The sequence below is a fragment of the Crocuta crocuta genome, unplaced genomic scaffold, assembly GCF_008692635.1.
Source record: "Crocuta crocuta isolate KB4526 unplaced genomic scaffold, BGI_CrCroc_1.0 scaffold561, whole genome shotgun sequence".
NCBI classification, from domain to species: domain Eukaryota; kingdom Metazoa; phylum Chordata; class Mammalia; order Carnivora; family Hyaenidae; genus Crocuta; species Crocuta crocuta.
In genome coordinates, this window is record NW_027530529.1 from 993682 (window position 1) to 1012409 (window position 18728).

Genomic DNA, 18728 nt, shown 5'->3' on the forward strand with positions numbered 1-18728 from the left:
GGGCATGATCCTCTCTCTGATGCCTTAACATGTGTAATCAGATCCTGGCTTTGCTACTTAATTAGCTTTGTGTTTAGTACTGAAGACACAAAGAAGAACAAGAAAGAGATGGTCTCCTAGGGCATACAGACAAGAATAGTTAATTGCGTTACAAAGTGATGAGTAGAAAGTGATGAGTGGTACAATGAAAAGGAGAGGGAGTGTAAGAAAATACAAAAGAGGTATGTAGCCCACTCAATAGGTTCAGAAGCAACTTTCTGAAACAAGTGACCTCTAAAACAATACCTAAGGGAGTTACTAAGCCCAAAGAAAGGAATAAGGCCTAAGTAAAGGAACCAGATAAACAAAGGCCCAAATGAGGAGAACAACAAAATGAGAGGAATAAAAATATATGTGATGGGGTACCTGGGGGACTCAGTCAGTTAAGCATCTGACTCTTGACTTCGGTTCAGGTCATGATCTCATGGTTTTAAGTTTATACCCCACATCGCCTCTGTTGATAGGGCAGAGCCTGCTTAGGATTCATTCTTCCTCTCTCTCTCTGCCCCTCCTGGGTGTGTGAATTTGTTTTCTCTCTCTCTCTCTCAAAAAAAACTAAAAAAAAAAATTTTTTTTTTAAAATTAAGAAAACAAAAATACGTGTGATACTAGAGTCCACAGCCAATGAAATAAGACTTCATTTCATTCTCAGCAACATGTCCCTAACTTACCCAAATTTTATAAATATGATAAAATTAGAAAACTGCGGGGCTCCTGGGTGGCTCAGTTGGTTGAGTGTTTGACTTCGGCTCAGGTCATGATCTCACGGTTCAAGCCCGGCATCAGGCTCCACTCTGCCAGTGTGAGTATGTTTGGGATCCTCTCTCTCTCTGCCTCTCTCCCACTCATGCTATCTCAAAATAAATAAAACTTTAAAAATAAATAAATAAACAAATAAATAGAAATCTGCCAAACCTGAGGCTCATTTTCCAAAGCTCTTTTAACTAAACCGTATTAACAAACTTATGTAGAACTAAATCACATAAACATTAATAGTGATGAAATTCAACTGTAAAACTAAACAAAGCAAAAACACTAGTATAAACTAGTAAAATAGGTTCCAGTTACTTGTCTTAAGATAAAATGTGTATTAATAACTGGACTTCCTTATTATATAATACTTCTTAAAGTGTAATTCATGTATCAAGTTCACAAGGAACAAAAAAGCAGAGGTTGCTTTATCTAATTTCTACATACAGGCTTCCCATTATCCAAAAGTAGAGTGTTACCATGAAACCTTTCACAAGCTGAAATGATATAAAGCAAGTATCCCCCACTTTCCAAGTTAACTTTATGCCACCTCACTTTTACAAAAGACTTACATGAGTATGGTAAGGACTTTTTTCATGAAAACGAACTCCTCTTTGGATTTCTTCTGGTTAATGAAAATAGGTACTGATGTAGATCTTTCATAAAAGCAAAGCAGCGTAATGCAAACTTTAGAAAAGTGGGGAAGGTACTCATACATCAAAAAAATAGCAAACTAGATAAGGTAATCCAATACTTTTTTTTTTAAGTTTATTTATTTTGAGAAAGTAAGAGAGTGGGGGGGGGGGGGGGGGGGGGGGGGGGGGGGGGGGGACAGTGGAGGGACAGAGAGAAAGGGAGAGAGAGAGAATCCCAAGCAGGCTCTGCACTGTCAACCGTGGAGCCCCATGCAGGGCTTGAACTCATGAACCGTGAGATCATAACCTGAACCAAAATCAAGAGTAAGAAGCCTAACCCGCTGGGCCACCGAGATGCCCCATGGTAATCCAATTCTTACATCTTTTAACAGAAAATTGTCTTTGAAAAGTAATTTTCTTGCCCTTCTAAAAAGTTCTGTTCTGAGGTAATTTTTATAGGCATTTTAAAGACCTGAGTTCTAATCCTGATAAAATTTACTATAAATTTTGGACAATTAATATTATCTCCCCCTGTGTGTTACTCTTACTGAAAATGAGAAGGTTGTAGTTAATCATCTCAAAGCAATGACATTTTTTATGTGAGACAGATAGCATATTATGGAAATTACAAGAGTTTTGCAGAATTTCTATTAATGGCTAAGATGGCCATTCACAAGGACCAGATTTATCTATCTGAAACAACTAAAAACAGAAATAAGAAAAACAAACAACAGTATTCAATACACTGGAACATCAGATAAATAAAGGGTACTGATCCCTGAGAGACAGGAAATAAATGAGGTGAGCTATAGAATTATATCCCTTTACTGTCTGGAAAGATTGCAGATTCCAGGGTCCCTGAGTTGAGAAGTCAGAGCTGGGAGTCTGAAAAGGCCAATGTGGATAGAGTTCATAAGGCAAAGTACCAGAAAGGAGAGAATAACACAGAGAGACCTTCAGAGATCTACAGAGAGTCCCCCTCAAGACATCAGCTGAGTTCTGAGGACGCCTGGGTGACTCAGTCAATTAAGCATCTGATTTCAGCTTCTATCATGATTTCACAGCACATGAGTTCAAGCCCCTCAAGGCTGGAAACTGCTTCATATTCTGTCTCTCTCTCTCTCTCTCTGCCTCTTCCCTATTCATGCTCTCTCTCTCTCTCTCTCAAAAATGAATAAACATTTAAAAAAAATTTTTAAAGATATCACCTGAATTCTGATCTGTAAAGAAACTGTCTGAGGTCTGAGAAAGAACCAATAAACAGGACTAGAGGGAACAATCTCCAAAACTCAAAAATGGTCTACCACTATCAGAAGAGTCTGTTTGAGCTGGGATAAAAATAAGCCCTAGACTAAATTCTGCCTCAGTCCCACTTAACAAGCTTAAAATTAAGACCCAAAATAACTGCATCCCAGAACAAAGCTTAAGAATATTTATAAGTAGGGGCGCCTGGATAGCTCAGTTGGTTAAGCACCCAACTTCGGCTCAGGTCATGATCACACAGTTCGTGGGTTTGAGCCCTGCGTCAGGCTCTGTTCTGATGGCTAGCTCAGAGCCTGGGGCCTGCTTCTGATGCTGTTTCTCCCTCTCTCTCTGACCTTCTCCTGCTCACGCTGTGTCTGTCTGTCTGTCTGTCTCTCTCTCTCTCTCAGAAATAAATTAAAACATTTAAAAAAAAATTTTTTTTAAAGGCTATTTATAAGTGGGGGTGTCTGGGTGGCTCAGTCAGTTAAGTGTTTGACTTCAGCTCAGGTCATGATCTCGTGGTCCATGGGTTCAAGTCCCACATCGGGCTCTGTGCTAATGGCTCAGAATCTGGAGCCTGCTTTGGATTCTGGGTCTCCTTCTCTCTGCCCCTCCCCTGCTCACACTCTGTCTCTCAAAAATAAACATTAAAAAAATTTTTTTAAAAAGAATATATTTATAAGAATATANCTCAGAAATAAATAAAAAACATTTTAAAAATTAAAAAAAAAGAATATAACAATGTTCGTTACCCAATAAAGTAAAATTCAAAATGGCTGGCATCCAGTCGAAAATTACTATGCATACAGAGAAGTAGGATAATATAATTCATAATGAGAAGAAAAATCAATCAACCAAACCAAAACAGAAATCACACAAATTGTAGAATTAACAGACAAAAAACATTAAGATAGTTATTGTAAATGCATTCTCTGTTGACAGAGGTAAAGAAAAGACCAAGCAGATTAAGAAGATATTTGTAAGACACTTAACAAACTCAAATGCCTTTTTTTTTTAACCTGAGAGAGCACACGTACAAGTAAGGGAGAGGGGCAGGGAGAGAATCTTAAACAGGCTCCACACTGAGGATGGAGCCCAATGCAGGGCTCGATCCCACAACCCTGGGATCATAACCTGAGATGAAACCAACAGTCAGACACTCAACCGACTTAGCCACCTAGGTGCCTCTAAACAAACCTGAATTCTAATTGAACTTGTACAAATAAAAACTACAATGTCTGCTGAGATGAAAAATATACTGGATGGGATTAAAATAAGATTACACACTGCATAAGAAAAGATGAGTGAACTCCAAACAAAACAATAAATATCCAAAATGAAATGAGAATAAGACTAAAAAAAACAAAACAAAACAAAAAACAGGAATGAATGGGGCCGCTGAGTGGATCAGTCGGTTGAGTGTCCAACTCTTGATTTCAAGCCAGGTCATGATCCCAGGGTCATGGGATCGAGCCTGCAGTAGGCTCCATTCTCTCTCTCTCTCTCTCTCTCTCTCTCTCTCTCTCTCTCTCTCTCTGTCTCTGTGTGTGTGTGTCTGTGTGTGTCTCCACCTACCCCTTCCCTCTCCCCGGCTCACTCTCTAAAATAAAGAAAAAAAATTTTTTTAAATAAAAGAAATGAAGCACCCACGAGCTACAGGACAACCTCAGTAGTCTAATGTATGTGTAACTGGAGTCTCCCAAGGAACATGGGACCAGAAAAGTATATGAAGAAATAATGGGCCAAGATTTTCCAAATTTGATGAATACTATAAACCCACAGATCTAAGAAGCTCAACAAACTTCAAGCATAAGAAACATGAAAACTATACCAAGGCACACCATAATTAAGTTGCTTAAAGCTAGTGATAAAGAAAAAATCCTAAAAGCAGCTAGAAAAAGACACATTATATACAGAAGAACAAATATAAAAAAAAAAAAGTGGTAGCGAATTCAACAGAAATAATGCAAACCAGAAAATGTGGAACATCTTTACAAGACTGAAAAAAAAAAAAAACCCAACAAAACCCCACCCTAATTAATCTAGAATTCAATTTTCAGTGAAAATATCTTTCAAAAATTAAAATGTAAGAAATCGTCAATAGTCATAATAATAAAAACTTTGAGGTCAGACGTACCTTGGTTTAAATCTTGCCTCTGGGTAATCAAAAACAAGTTATTGTTATCAGTATCAATGATATCAATTTTTACTACCAATTATTAAGTGCTTACTATAAATGGGTCCTGTTTTGTGCCAAGTATTTTGTGTATATATATAACTTCACTGAATTCTCCCAATTCAGAAACACTTACTATCAAACTTGTCATACAGAAATGCTGGAATTTGAACCAGTTTGACTAAACCCAAAGCCCATACCCTTAACCACTTGGGCCTCAATTTTCTGATGTTAAAATTAAATTAGAAGACTGGCTCTGAAGCCTAAATGAGAGAATACGTGTATATTAACCAGCACAAGGCTCGAACCATAGCAGTCACTCAGTAAATGGGTACTGTCCTCATTAGGCACTCATACTTACCATACATCTCATCTTCCAATCCATGAACAAAGGCTCCACAAGCTCCTGACTCAATCAAGTTCACAGCTCCCGTATCTATTTCCTCCTTGGGAGCATCATCTCCCCACTTTCTGCCACTGGAAAACTCCCCTGAACTGTAAAGTTCCTTGGCACGTTCGTGTGCAGTGCGTTTTCTCTGTATAGGACAATGACAATTACCACTTGCAGGAGGTTCATGAGGGAACAGTAAGATGTACCCTGGGAACATGGGAAGGTAGGAAATAAGACTGCTCTCTGAGACTTAGATTTTCAAAAAAAAAAAAAAAAAAAAAAAAAAAAAAANCAAAAAAATAAAAAATAAAAAAAAAAAAAAAAAAAAAAAAAAAAAAAAAAACACTCAATAAATCAGAGCAAAGAACTATAAATTCAACTTAAGGTAAGACTAAAAAAGTTCACAGATCTGTCAAGGCTGAGAAAAATCTTATTAAAGATAGGAAGAGAACATGCTGATCAGACAAGTGGTTGTGTGCCATGGCAACACAGGAAAAGGAAAAGCAGAGAGGTAAATAATAGCAGTGTCCCCCAGCACCATCCTGGATGGATAATACACTGCCCCTAGAAAAGAATTTTTTTGTTTAGTCCCAATAGAAGTAAGCCTGAATTTGGTAACACTATGCTCTATTTGAGCAACACTGCACTTACTGTGCAACGTTCTAGTAAATTCCCTTTCTGTAAAGATTGCCTAAGCAGAAATATACTGGCCAACTAAAGTAAATATCCAGTCCAACTGAGTTATGGTTCTCAGCATGACTGAACTGCATTCTGCTTTATAAATCAGCCTCTTATGAACCTTCTTGGTAGAAGTCCACATTCTTGTGGCTGATCATCTCAAAGGCACTGATGAAATACAGCACCTAAGCCTACAAGGATGTGGATCAGATGAAGTGTGTACTTTGTGATGTATCTTAGAAATACTTGCATTACCCATCCTTCACCATTCATGAGCATGTTGTTTTTTATATTTCTACTCTAGTATACACAAAGAACACTTAATCAATCACCAACCTCAAATTAAGGCAATGACCTTCAAGGATCCACATGGCAGTGTTTCATTAAGCATAGATAGAAACTCTCCAGCCATTCCTAAGAATTTCTCTTATGGAATAACTCAAAAGAAGACAAGATCTAACATGCACAAAGATGATATTCTTTATGTGATTTAAAATGGTAGAGAAACTGGGAGAATCTATATAACACAGGGTTAAAAAAAATTATGTCACATCAACTTAAGATATTACACAATCAGTAAAAATGCTAAGTATCAAGGTAACTCTATGAAAACAAAAAAAGCATATGATGTAGTGGTAAATGTAAAAAGCAGAATACAATGATTCGATGCTTACAACAAGCTGGGGAGAAAAATACCATGATGACAGAAGTCACTGTGTTGGAGTAGCGGGAACATGGGTAAATTGTTTCCCTACTCCTTCTATTTGTCAAAGATTCTGTAACTCTTTATTTTCACTTTTATAATTTACAAATTAAGATTGTGATATATTAACTCATATATAGTCCCGACAATTATGTCAGAGGACTAACAAGGTCAAGGCATTCCATAAGAGGCACTTTGTTACTATTGAGAGAAAGAATTTACTCACTCTTCCATGGAAACTCTAGAAAAGGAGTCCTAACATGTCCTACAGTCTCACAAAATAAGACCAGACCTTTGTAGTTTCTAAAAAAAGAAAGTCAATCTTGCCTCTTCTTTATAAAACAGAACCTCTGTAAAGTATTTCATTAAAATAATTTAAAATTTAATAAAGTGACTTGTAATTTGGTTCAAGTTACAAAGATTTTTAAACTAAAATGTAATCTAGTTACCCAACATTTACTTAACAAATATATGGGCTGAAAAACTAAACCAACACCACTTGGCATATAGCTACACGGATATTGGTTACAGAACCCCAATTTAGACAACAAAGATTTCAAGTTACCCTAAGGTCTGACATGAGCTTCTTGTCAAGTGTCTGCTCCAAGAAATGAGAACTGACTTGTTCCATAGAGCCCTGTAAAAACAAAGAATCCAGAGCAAATTAAAGAACTTTTAAGGCCTGAACACTATCTTAAAATTCAGAGTTTACAGCCAACTTAAATGCATAAAGATAACATTATTCTTGATAGTAAAGACGCTTATGAATTCTGAATCATCAGCAAAACAATAAAAACCTTAGCAGCAGCAGCTAGCAGCTAAATAGAGCTTACTATGTGTCACACACCATTTATACATATATTAACTAACTTAGTCTCCCTATGAAGTAAATACTATTATTTGTCCCATTTTATACATGAGGGAAAAAAAAGGTTAAAAAAAAGAAAAAAGAAGTCACAAAAAGGTTAAGTGACTCATTGAAAGTCACAGAATGTAATTTACAAAACTGGGCTATATAAACCCAGGTTCCAGAATCCTTTGCCTTAACCACTACTCTCCATCGTTTCTCCATTCCTTTTCATTCTGTTCTTTCCATCATTTGTTCATTCACTCACTCACTAAAACAAGATATTTACTGAGGAACCATTTAACTATATACCTCCAGTTACCAGGAAGAGTAATACAAAAATAAGACATCAATTCTACACTCAATGATCTCACAGACTAGTTAGCAAAACTGGTAAGTAAAGAGACTGTTTTATGGTATAAAATGTTATAGTACATATATAAAGGGTACTATGGGAAACTCAGAGAACCACCTATAAGACCTATAAGGTGGAGGCAGGGAAAGATATAGTTGGAGAACCAGTAATCACAAGTACGAATGCATAAAGAAAGAATACCATGAGGGAACCATCAAGTGAATGGAACACAGGATTAGGTGCCAAAAATGAGGCAGGACAGTAAAGGAACAGATCATAAAGGGCCTCTCTCATATTCTTTTCTGTTTGTTATGGTAAGGACTCTGCCATAATTATGAATAACAACTAGACAATCTTTTCTAAATAATGAGCTCAAAAGTATACAAAATATTTTACTTATACTTAAAAAATTTTATTTCTAATAATCCCACAAAGAATGTAAATTATCCTTTTTTTAAAAAAAAAAAGTAATCTCTCCACTCAACATGGGGCTCACACTCCTGACCCCAAGACAAAAAGAGTTGTATGCTCTATTGACTGAGCCAACCAGACACCCTGAAATTTCCTCATATGTTAGATGAGAAATTGAGGCTAAGAGACTTGGTAACTTGTTCATTTCAAGTAAGGGTGACACATAGTCAGATTTACACCTCATAAACATCATCTTAGCAATAATGTGGCTAATGGACCAGAAGGAATCAAAATGAAGCAGAGAAATGGGTTAGCAGACTATTAGAGCAGGTCCTAGACATTCTTAAAGAATATACTGTCAGTCTCTAATTCCTGACTCAGTAAATATGGAAATGCTTATACAGGCTCAGACTTCATCTCCAATCACATTTTCCACAGAAAGTTACATGCTCTTTGGGAATATTGTTATCCAAGTCAACACCTTTCGTACAATTCCAGAAGAGCAACTGTTGTACTATTTTCACTTCAGTAGTTTCCATTTTTTTTCTTATTTCTACATGGTACAGTTGATGGCCTTCTTTGTTACACAGATCTGAGCCAATATCAAATCCAACATTCATGTTTTCAATCCAAACATCAATTTTATGAACAAGAACTACAAATTCTGGAGGGCACCTGGGTGGCTCAATTGGTTAAGCATCTGACTTTGGCTTGGGTCATAATCTCACAGTTTATGAGTTCGAGACCCACAGTGGGCTCTGTGCTGACAGCTCAGAGCCTGAAGCCTGCTTCACATTCTGTGTNACTATAAATTTTTAAGATCTCTTTTTAATTTTCTCTTTAGTTTTACCACCAGTATTAATAGTTAGATTTTTAGGGGGCTTTTTTTTTCCTGTAAAGAATTAAGTTTTTGTTTTGTTTTGTTTGTTAAGTAAGCTCTACATGCACCATGGGGCTTTAACTCATAATCCTGATAACAGGAGTCACATACTCTATCAACCAAGCCAGCCAGGTGCCCTAAGAATGAAGTTTTAGTAACTTTACAGTGAACTACTCGAATCCCTAGTCCCAGTGCCCTCCTCCAATGCTCTTAGCTGAGCGCTCTCCCAACACAGTAGCAAAGAGGGGGGTACTATTCAAATTCCAGCCTCAAAAAATTACATATCATTATTTGCAACAAATTTCCCATGTTATTTGAGAATATGTGAAGCTTTCCATTTTAGTCCACAAGTACCAAGAGCCCTATGACATAGTAATCCACTCAAAAAAATGTTGGGATCTAAACTAGTATACACACAGTAGAAATAGAAAAGAGAGAGATTCAAAAGAAGTCAAGAAGGTAGTACTGATCAGAGTTGATGACTCCATGGTTACTGGACACAGAAAGAATTCCCAAATGCCTCTGGGTTTACAACTGGGTAAAGATGGCCTCATTCATGAAAGTGCTGGAGGAACAGATGTGACCAGAAAGAAGGATACATCATCAGGTCTATGTCACCAATCAGAAAAATATCTATATTCTTGTCTACTTTAACCAAGACAAATACATTCAGGTAAGATCTCTCCAACTGTACTAGTACTATTTAACAGTCTATATTTATAACACCAAGAAAACCATGATATTTAACAAACAAGTGTGTCAAATCTGCTTTCAGAACAAAAACTGCTCAATTATAACTGCTCAGTAACAATGTTAAGTCTGTACTAGCTTCTAGCTTCTACCCAACTGATAAAGAAAAGTAACCCACCCGCCTCACCACCACCACAAAAAAAAAAAAAAAAAAAAAAAGTCTGTACTACTAAGTGAAACATGAAACTGTCACTGACAAAGACATCTGCATTTGGTCTGGGAAAGACCAGCCCTTATGGCTCTGGATTTAACAACTGACAATCTATCTGAAAATATTCTCATCTTTAAGGTCAAATACTTCTGGAGTCATATAAAGAAAGTTGAACCCTTAAAGATAAAACATCTTAAGCAAAAGTCATTGACCTAAAAACTGTATTCTAAATAGAACACCAATTACCATGATTAATTTCATAGTAATGACTGTATTCTAAATCGTCCCATGGAGCTGTATACTTGCAGTCAACTTTCTTTGCCTCAGCAGGAAAGTTACGGGTAACAACAAACCGACTTTCCACATGGTTTTGAATTTTCTGAAACAGCCTACTTCTGAAATTTTTCAGACTGCTAGAAGACAAGGAGAATGGAGACTATTGATTTTTTGTGCAAGATGGACTTAAATCTAAAGCCTTATCTTTCATTTCTTGAAGAACCTGGCTTCTGCTTTCCTCTCAAGCTTCATCTTGCTGCACATTCCCTGAGTTTAACACTATCCTCCCACAACCAAGAAATATTACACTGTTTGTACTTTAGTACGATATTGTAGTTTAATATGTTAGTATGCATCACAATTACATGATACTCCTTCTGTATCTTATATTTTCTTCTTCCCTTCTTATTTACCTAGCTAACTCATATTTATCCTTTAAAACTCAGTTCAGAAATCACCTCCTCCAAGAAGCCTTCTGTCACTGTGTTAGGTGCTCTTTACTAGGAGTACCAGGTATTATAATTGGCTGACTGCTTATGTCAACCTACCGGACCACCAACTTTTTTGAAGACAGCAACTATGCTCAGTTGATGAACATGTAGTTTGAAAACTACATGCAGTTTACCTGATGACAGCTTTGTCTATTCAAGAGTTAGAGTAGGGGAGTACAGTTCTTTGCCTACACAGAGGAACTAGTAAATCAGCAGGGCATTAACTGTACAACCGCAGCCCTCAATGTATAACAGAACATCGTTAGGAAGAGATTCCACATGAGTTTTAGATCATGATGTATCATTTACTATCTATGTGGACTTTGATATGTTACATCACTTTTCTAAACTTCACTTTGTTTATAAAATGATTAATAGAATACCTACCTCAAAGAGTTTAAGAAAATTTTTTTAAAATGTTTATTTATTTTTGAGAGACAGAGCACGAGCAGGGGAAGGAGCGGGGTGGGGGGGACGACGACGACAGATTCTGAAGCAGGCTCCAGACTCTGAGCTGTCAGCATAGAGCCCAACGCGATGCTTGAACTTACAATCTAAACCAAGGTCAGATGTTTAACTGACTGAGCCACCCAGTTGCCACTCAAAGTGTTTAAAAGAATTAAAAAAGTTATTTGCAAAAACTAAGTTTGTTTATGAGGGTATTTATGTATATATATGTGCATATGTACCTGTGCATATAAAATAGTGGGTATATGTGTGTGTGTGTATGTATACAAGACTAAAAGTGCCTAGCTCAGTAGGCTAGAAACTCTATAAATAATAACAACGATTATTATCAGTATAATTATATTGTCAACTACTTTTAAGTACAAACATAAATACTTATGTAATTTGGAGCTGTTTGGATCTGAAATCACTGAAATTAAAACATAAAGCACTTGACTCAAGTTAGAATCATCTAAGTGGAAACTCTTTCAATTCACCACTGTAATTCATTATTCATATAGCTTTACATAAATAAATTTCAGACCCTACAAGGTACAAAACTGAAAAATCTGAATGACCCTGCTTTAAGGATTACTCTTCTAAACTGCCTACTCAAATGAAGATGTATTACTGAATTATTCATCTACAACATCCCCCTCACACATATATACACTGTACACTGTAGATGCTCAGGAAATGTAGAATTCAGGAATTTGGTGAATGGACTGTCCCGAATTTTAAAATATTTGAAAACTAAAACAAAGCTTTAAAATATGAATTCAAAATAAAATCAGGGGTGCCTGGGTGGCTTAGTCAGTTGAGGATCAATTCTGGATTTTGGCTCAGGTCATGATCTCTTGGATCAAGCCCCACGAGGGATCCGTGCTCAGTGTGGAATCTGCTTAAGATTCTCTCTCTCTCCCTCTGCCCCTCTCTCCTGCTTGTGCTCTCTAAAATAAAATCAATAAAATCTATAAAAATAAATAAAATCAATAACAACCGGCTTAACTCTATCATGAACAAGCAATATGATCCAGAAGTATAAAATATGAAAACCATCCAAATCCCTTATTATTCCATGAAAATGCTTCACACAAGTTTCAGCAGTTACCCCATAAATACTGGTCTTAGGAGTAGGGCTATCACTGGATCTGTGTACCAAGTATTGAGCCAACAATCTTACCAAGACTGGAAGAGTTGGGGGCCCTCAAAAGGGAAGTGTTCAAAAAGAGAATCTCAGATTTTGTTGCTGTGACATTTATATAAATTTTTATAAATACTTATATATATTTGCATACTATAACCACCCCCAAAACCCCCAATACCCCATGCTTAGCATAGTACTTTGCAACTTATAAATATTTTCATAGATAATATCACATTTGAGCATCATGATAACCCTGTGAGGTAAACATAAGAGAATATTATAACCTACTTAACAGATGAGGAAACTGAGACTAAGATCAAGTGACATGTCCAAGATAACACAGTTATAAAACAGGGCTGAGTAATAATACACCAACACTCCTTCTGTAAGAGAGTTCTATCTCTGAAAAAAAAATTTTTTTTTTTTTTTTTTTTTTACAAATGTACCATGAATCACCAAAGGCAAAAGAGTAGGAAAATACCAGCCTAAAAGTCAGGAGATTAGGATCGGAATCCCATTCTACAACTCTGTATCTGTAAAAGTTGGATAATTTACTTAACTTCTCAGAGCTATTTTCTTACCTGGAAAGCGGGAATCACAGCAATTACCTTTTTGGGCTACTGTGAAGAATGAATGAGATCACGTAAATAGTCTCAGAGCAAACTCTCTGGGCCATAACAGGTACTTAATAAAGCAACTATTTTTATTATTTTCCTTTTTCTCTAGGCCTTGGCTGTCTCATATGGTAACAATGTTAAATAAGATTATCTTTAAAATTCTTTCTAGTTCTAAAAGACTACTTCTCCACAGGAAAGTGAGCCATTTCTTCTTATTTAGGGTTTCTAAAAGTGGGTTCTATCTGTCCCTATCAGTAGTTTCTCAAAATATTTATACAAGTGTAAAAGTAAACATGTTCCTTAAAGAAAATATAACTTACCAATAGCTTTGCAGCTTGAACGCGAACCACCCAGGAGCCATCACTAACCATGTGACAAATTTTTCCAAATGCATCATCAACTAAGCGAATTTCTTCATTAGAAGAAGGGATAGGGACAATGCTAAATTAAAAGAAAAAAAACCCACAAATAACAAAACATGAGCCTAAAGCTGCAAGTTCAATAAACAGAATAACCAAGGAAAACTGGCACACACCCATACACACACACAATGACAACTGAGTAATTCAAATCCTAGAGTGATAGAATACATTTCAAAAAATCACTCTGAAAGTATGAAGCAATACTTTTAGTTACACTGCAAATTTTCAGTGTCTTAAATAAAAGTGTTTAGCCCACCAAAAGCTCAAAGATTTACAAAGATACCAAAAACGAGCTACCACAGAGTATATCTTTAAGTTTATTCTCTCCTATAACTGCATTGCTGTCAATATAGTAAATCATAGAATCAATATAAAACACACTTGCAAATCTGGTCCTAGAAGATGCAATTTCCAATTAATCTTTTATTTTTTATTTTTTTGGTATTTATAGGTTTATTAACTTATTCAGGTTTTCCACTTTATTTTTTTTTTAATAATTTTTAAAAATGTTTTATTTATTTTTTTGAGAGAGAGAGACAGACAGCGTGAGCAGGGGAGGGTCAGAGAGAGAGGGAGACACAGAATCAGAAGCAGGCTCCAGGCTCTGAGCTCTCAGCACAGAGCCTGACGAACCCGCGAACCTTGAGATCATGACCTAAGCCGAAGCCGGACGCTCAACCAACTGAGCCACCCAGGCACCCCTGGTTTTCCACTTTAGCAGGCAGTTTAATGAAGAGGAAGAAAACACTTTTTTTTCTATAGAAGGAGCTCTTCTACAAAATAGATTAATATTTGTCTCTCCACCTCAAAGAATCACTGTGAGAATAAATAATTTAATTATTATGAAAATATTTTTAATGAGGAAAACACCTCATAAGGGATCATTATTCTCAAACTCACCTAGTATCTTTACCTGGCATTTCTATTTACTAAAATGGGCCCCAAACAATTTAAAGATTAAAAAAAGAGTGGGGCGGGGGGTGCTTAGATAGCACTTGAGAAAGACAGTCTCTTCACGTATAGATGAGGAGGTTGGGACCCAGAGAGGAAGTATCTTTCCCAGGGTCCGTGGAGAGTTCACGGCAGAGCTGAAAAACAAGGACCAAGGATCCTGATTAGCAGGATCTGCACTTGCCCCCAATTCCACACTGCTTTCTAAAAATCTAACCGACATTCCTTATCTGAAGGAGGGCTTTTTGCATGATGGGAGAAGAGAAAAATGGCTTGGCAATGAACAAAAGCTGGCTTACACCCACACTGACCTTTCAGGATAGAGCTGACTGACAACCCAGATAAGTTGGACTGCAGCACTGCGCACTTGTTCATAGTCATCAGACAGCAATTTACAGGCCTGCAAACAAGAATTTCAGAAGTCTGTTAGTTCTGTGCCCTCCCAGGTGATGTTCAAACTATTTTCAAAATGAAGACAGGGTGGCTGGAGAAGGATGCCAATCAAAATACTTGTGGGTAGTTTTAGCTTCTTGAACCTTCACCCAACAAAGAATTCTTGGCCTCTGTCAGTTGTGTTCTGTGTTCTGACTCCCATCTCATGTCTGAAGGCAGAACCACAGATTGATAGACAGAACAAAAGCCACCTAGAATAGTATCAATCCTAGCAAAGCCTGCTGGGAGCCCACCGTGCTGCTCACACAGGCTCAAACACCAAATCTGGGGGTTTTTTTCTCCTTTCTGTAAAACCAAAGCACAAATTTCTCACAATCTGAAAACTTAAGCACTCTAAGTAAATGTATAATTTTAATGCTAACCTGCCAAAAGAGGCGAGATTTTTGTTTTACTTTGGTCTAAAATGGAATATCCCTGCTCCAACTACATGGCAACACCCTAGACATCAACAACACCCAGAACTACTCCATTCCTAGATTTTAAAAATCCTATATTCCAGGGGCACCAGGGTGGCTCGGTTAAGTATCCAACTTCAGCTCAGGTCACGATCTCACAGTTCATGAGTTCAAGCCCCACATCGGGCTCTCTGATGTCAGCATGGAGCCGGCTTTGGATCTTCTGTCCCCCTTTCTCTCTGCCCTGCCCCCACTTGTTCTCTCTCTCAATAAATAAATAAATAAACTTAAAAAAAGTTTTAGTAATAAAAATAAAAATCCCATATTCCCTGCTCTCTGATCATAGCATGTTACTCCACCAGCTCTTCCATTTCTGTGAATTAATCCATCACACTTGCTCTTTGGTCCCACTTAACCTACCTGCCCGTTTAACCAGGATTTCCCAACCTTGGCACTACCGTCATTTTGAAATGTACAATTGTTTTTTGTGAGAGGCTGTCCTCTGCACTGTTAACATGGTTAGCAATATCCTTGGCCTCTACCCACTAAATAGTTGTTAACACTTCACCCTCCCTCTCCCTAGCAGTTGCAAAAGCCTAAAAGATCTCCAGACACTGCCAAATATTCCTTAGAGAGTAAAATCACCCTGGTTGAGAACCATTGCTTTAATCCCACCCTTTTTCTCCAAACAAACCACCATCTCCTTGCTCCATACCATTCCATCACTTAGTCCTGACAGGACCGTCAGCATCACCACTGACAATGCCCTCGAGATGTCTACAGCTGCTCTGCAAACCCAACACCTCTCTGCTCCTCACAAGGGCAGCAGAGCACTAGCAAAGACCACACTCTCTAGGGGTCTGGGGGCTCATGATCTCGAACCTTACTTGCTCTCTCTGAAATCTTTCACAGCCCTGCTTTTCACTGACATTCCCCAAGGCAGCTTGTCTTAACTTCCTGCTCTGGGCTCCTACCCCACTTCCAGCCATAAGGCAGCATGTTTATCTGAGAAAAATCCAGGTTCTCAGGCACAAATGCTCCCAAGTATTCCATAACATTTATAAATTCATTTATACCTATATTCTCCCATACCTTGTTTTCTCAATGTCTCAGGAAAAAGTATCCTAATTCCTAATCCTTCTAGGATTTTTTGCTACGGATCCCATCAGTTCCTCATATAGGCCTTCCCTTACCATCCTCCAAAATAGGTCCTATTTGTGGTTCTCTATTATAGCACCCTGTTTATTTACTGCATTCCACTACTCACAAGCTGTAATTATTGTGTTCATTTATTTAATTGCCCGTCTCACCCATTAGAATGTGAAGGGCATGGATCCTATCTAACATGCTTGGTGTTAGACAACCAGCATTAGGTACTCATTAATATTTGTTGGATAAACCAATTCATGAATCTGACTTTCTGTTTAAAGAAACTTACTCCACCATTTATCCCCCTTTGTCTTTTCTATACCCAATTTCTCCCCAAAACACTGGCTCTCTTCAACATATAAACATACTTATTTTAGCAGTTATCTTTATTATTATTTTTTTTTTAGTTATCTTTAAAATACAAAAAGCCCTCCCTTAATCCTATGCCCCTTTCTACCACTTTCCATCCTGCCATCCTATTATAGCCAAGTTTCTTTAAAGTACAGTCACTATTGCCTTATCTCAATTGACCCCAATCTGGCTTCCACCCCCAACACTCTTAGTAAAACTGCTCTTTTCAAACTCATTAACGGCTGCCTTGTTGCTAAGTCCAATGGGTAGACTTCAGTCCTATTCTAGCTGACCTTTCACTAGCATGTGACTCTGATGACTAGGAGAACTCCCTCGTGCCTTTTCTGGAATCTATTTTTCCTCCTCATCCATCTCTTCTATCTCTTAAATGATGGACCTTAACCATGGTTTCCATCCTTGGGTCTCTTTCAATCTTCTTACTCTCTCTGGGTATCCACATGCCCCCTAGATACTGATGGCTTCAATTACCCACCTCCAGCTCTGACCTCTGCTGAGCTCCAGACTTTCAAAACTATCTACAGCCTGGAACTTTCCTCATGGGTATCCCATCAATCCTTCAAACTCAACATAACCAAAACTGGTATGGTACCTAATTCAACCTCACATCTCAAATAATCCAACATTTCATCCTCACTCCCTCATCATTGAGTGCCTTGTTAACTGACACGGTCTTAGGCCACTAAATATCTGAATCACCTAACTAACTCTTCTTCCTCTGAATCCTTACTCTCTAAGTTTCCTCTAATTTTTTGGCTTCCCATAGAGTTTTCCTATAGGGAGAGAAGGTGCTAGTCATACCAACACTACCATTCTGAACTCACTCTATTTCATTTTGTAAAAGAATAAACTTGGATTATACATCAGTCATAGGGGTTTATCTAATTTCCATCTTCCTCTGAAAGATAAAACCATTCTTCGTACAAAATCTGGTCTCTGACATGGATTTAGATTGCTTGTCTCTAGATTCATTCAATTATTCTACAAGAGAAGTATCACCTTGTAAGGTCTTTTTGTTAGTCAGTCAATCAGCTTCTCCTAATGATACTACAACTTCACTGTACCTTTCTTTATCAATACTACAAATATCTGAGTACCTTTTCAAATGATCCCATGGTCTCGGTCATCTTCCTTCAGAATTACTCTAGTATGTCAAGTATGGTACCTAGAATCGACTTCATACTTGCCCCAACCAAACAAGAGATCAGCAAGACTACCACTTTCCTTATTCTGAACACTACATTTCTCTTTGTGTACTCTGGTATACACAGTGAGCTACCTAAAGCCTCCTAAAAGTCTTGCTTACATATATTAGTGCTATTCAATTACCTATCCTCCATCCTCATTAAAATGTATGTTTTGGATACAACTTCACATTCACCCCAGTTAGTATTGCCTGTTGATGCTCTATGTTTTCAAATTCTCACAACCAGTATACACTCTCCCAGTTTCATTATCCCTCCTCTCCTTCCAGACATTAGTCTTGTAAGGTACCTGATTATAAATTGTTTGGTGTAATTTCAGTCCTCTTTCATGGAGCTGCAACTAGATAATAAAAATAAGTGTAAGTATTTAGGGACAAAAGATCAATATTTCCAATGTCTCCCCATAGTCCCATATATTTTCCCCCATTATATAAGATTAACATAGTTCCCATTAGCCAAACTTAGTGCTATTTAAGTAAGAAATCTGGTCAAAGACTTTTGAGTAGAAACATTGAAGAGACTTAATAAATCTAACCCATCAACTGTCCCAAGGGGATATTAGAAAAATATTAAATAATGATAAGAAGGCAAAAGAAGAAATGGTTAACATTTCCTCCCNGTTTCAGTATATGGGTAAAAGCTATCAGAGAGGCCCAAAGAAAAGCACACCTGTTATACAAGGAATGTGTGCCTTTCAATTCTGTGATGCTATCAACATATTCCTGAAGGTGAGCATAAGGAATATTCGGGGGAGGAGAGGGTGTTCAGAAAGCATCCAAGCCAACATTACCCTTA

General features: G+C 37.4%; 1 protein-coding gene across 2 annotated transcripts in view; it reads right to left on the reverse strand.

The window, feature by feature from the left end:
- Positions 1-18728, reverse strand: part of INTS4 (integrator complex subunit 4) — a 116613-nt gene that overhangs the window by 51610 nt on the left and 46275 nt on the right. For both annotated transcript variants that reach the window (XM_077767537.1, XM_077767538.1), the window contains exons 6-10: positions 18223-18273; positions 14674-14762; positions 13310-13430; positions 7183-7254; positions 5207-5381 (exon numbers count right to left, since the gene is read on the reverse strand). In XM_077767537.1, coding sequence (XP_077623663.1) covers positions 5207-5381; positions 7183-7254; positions 13310-13430; positions 14674-14762; positions 18223-18273 — 508 coding nt within the window. The remainder of the gene's footprint in view (positions 1-5206; positions 5382-7182; positions 7255-13309; positions 13431-14673; positions 14763-18222; positions 18274-18728) is intronic.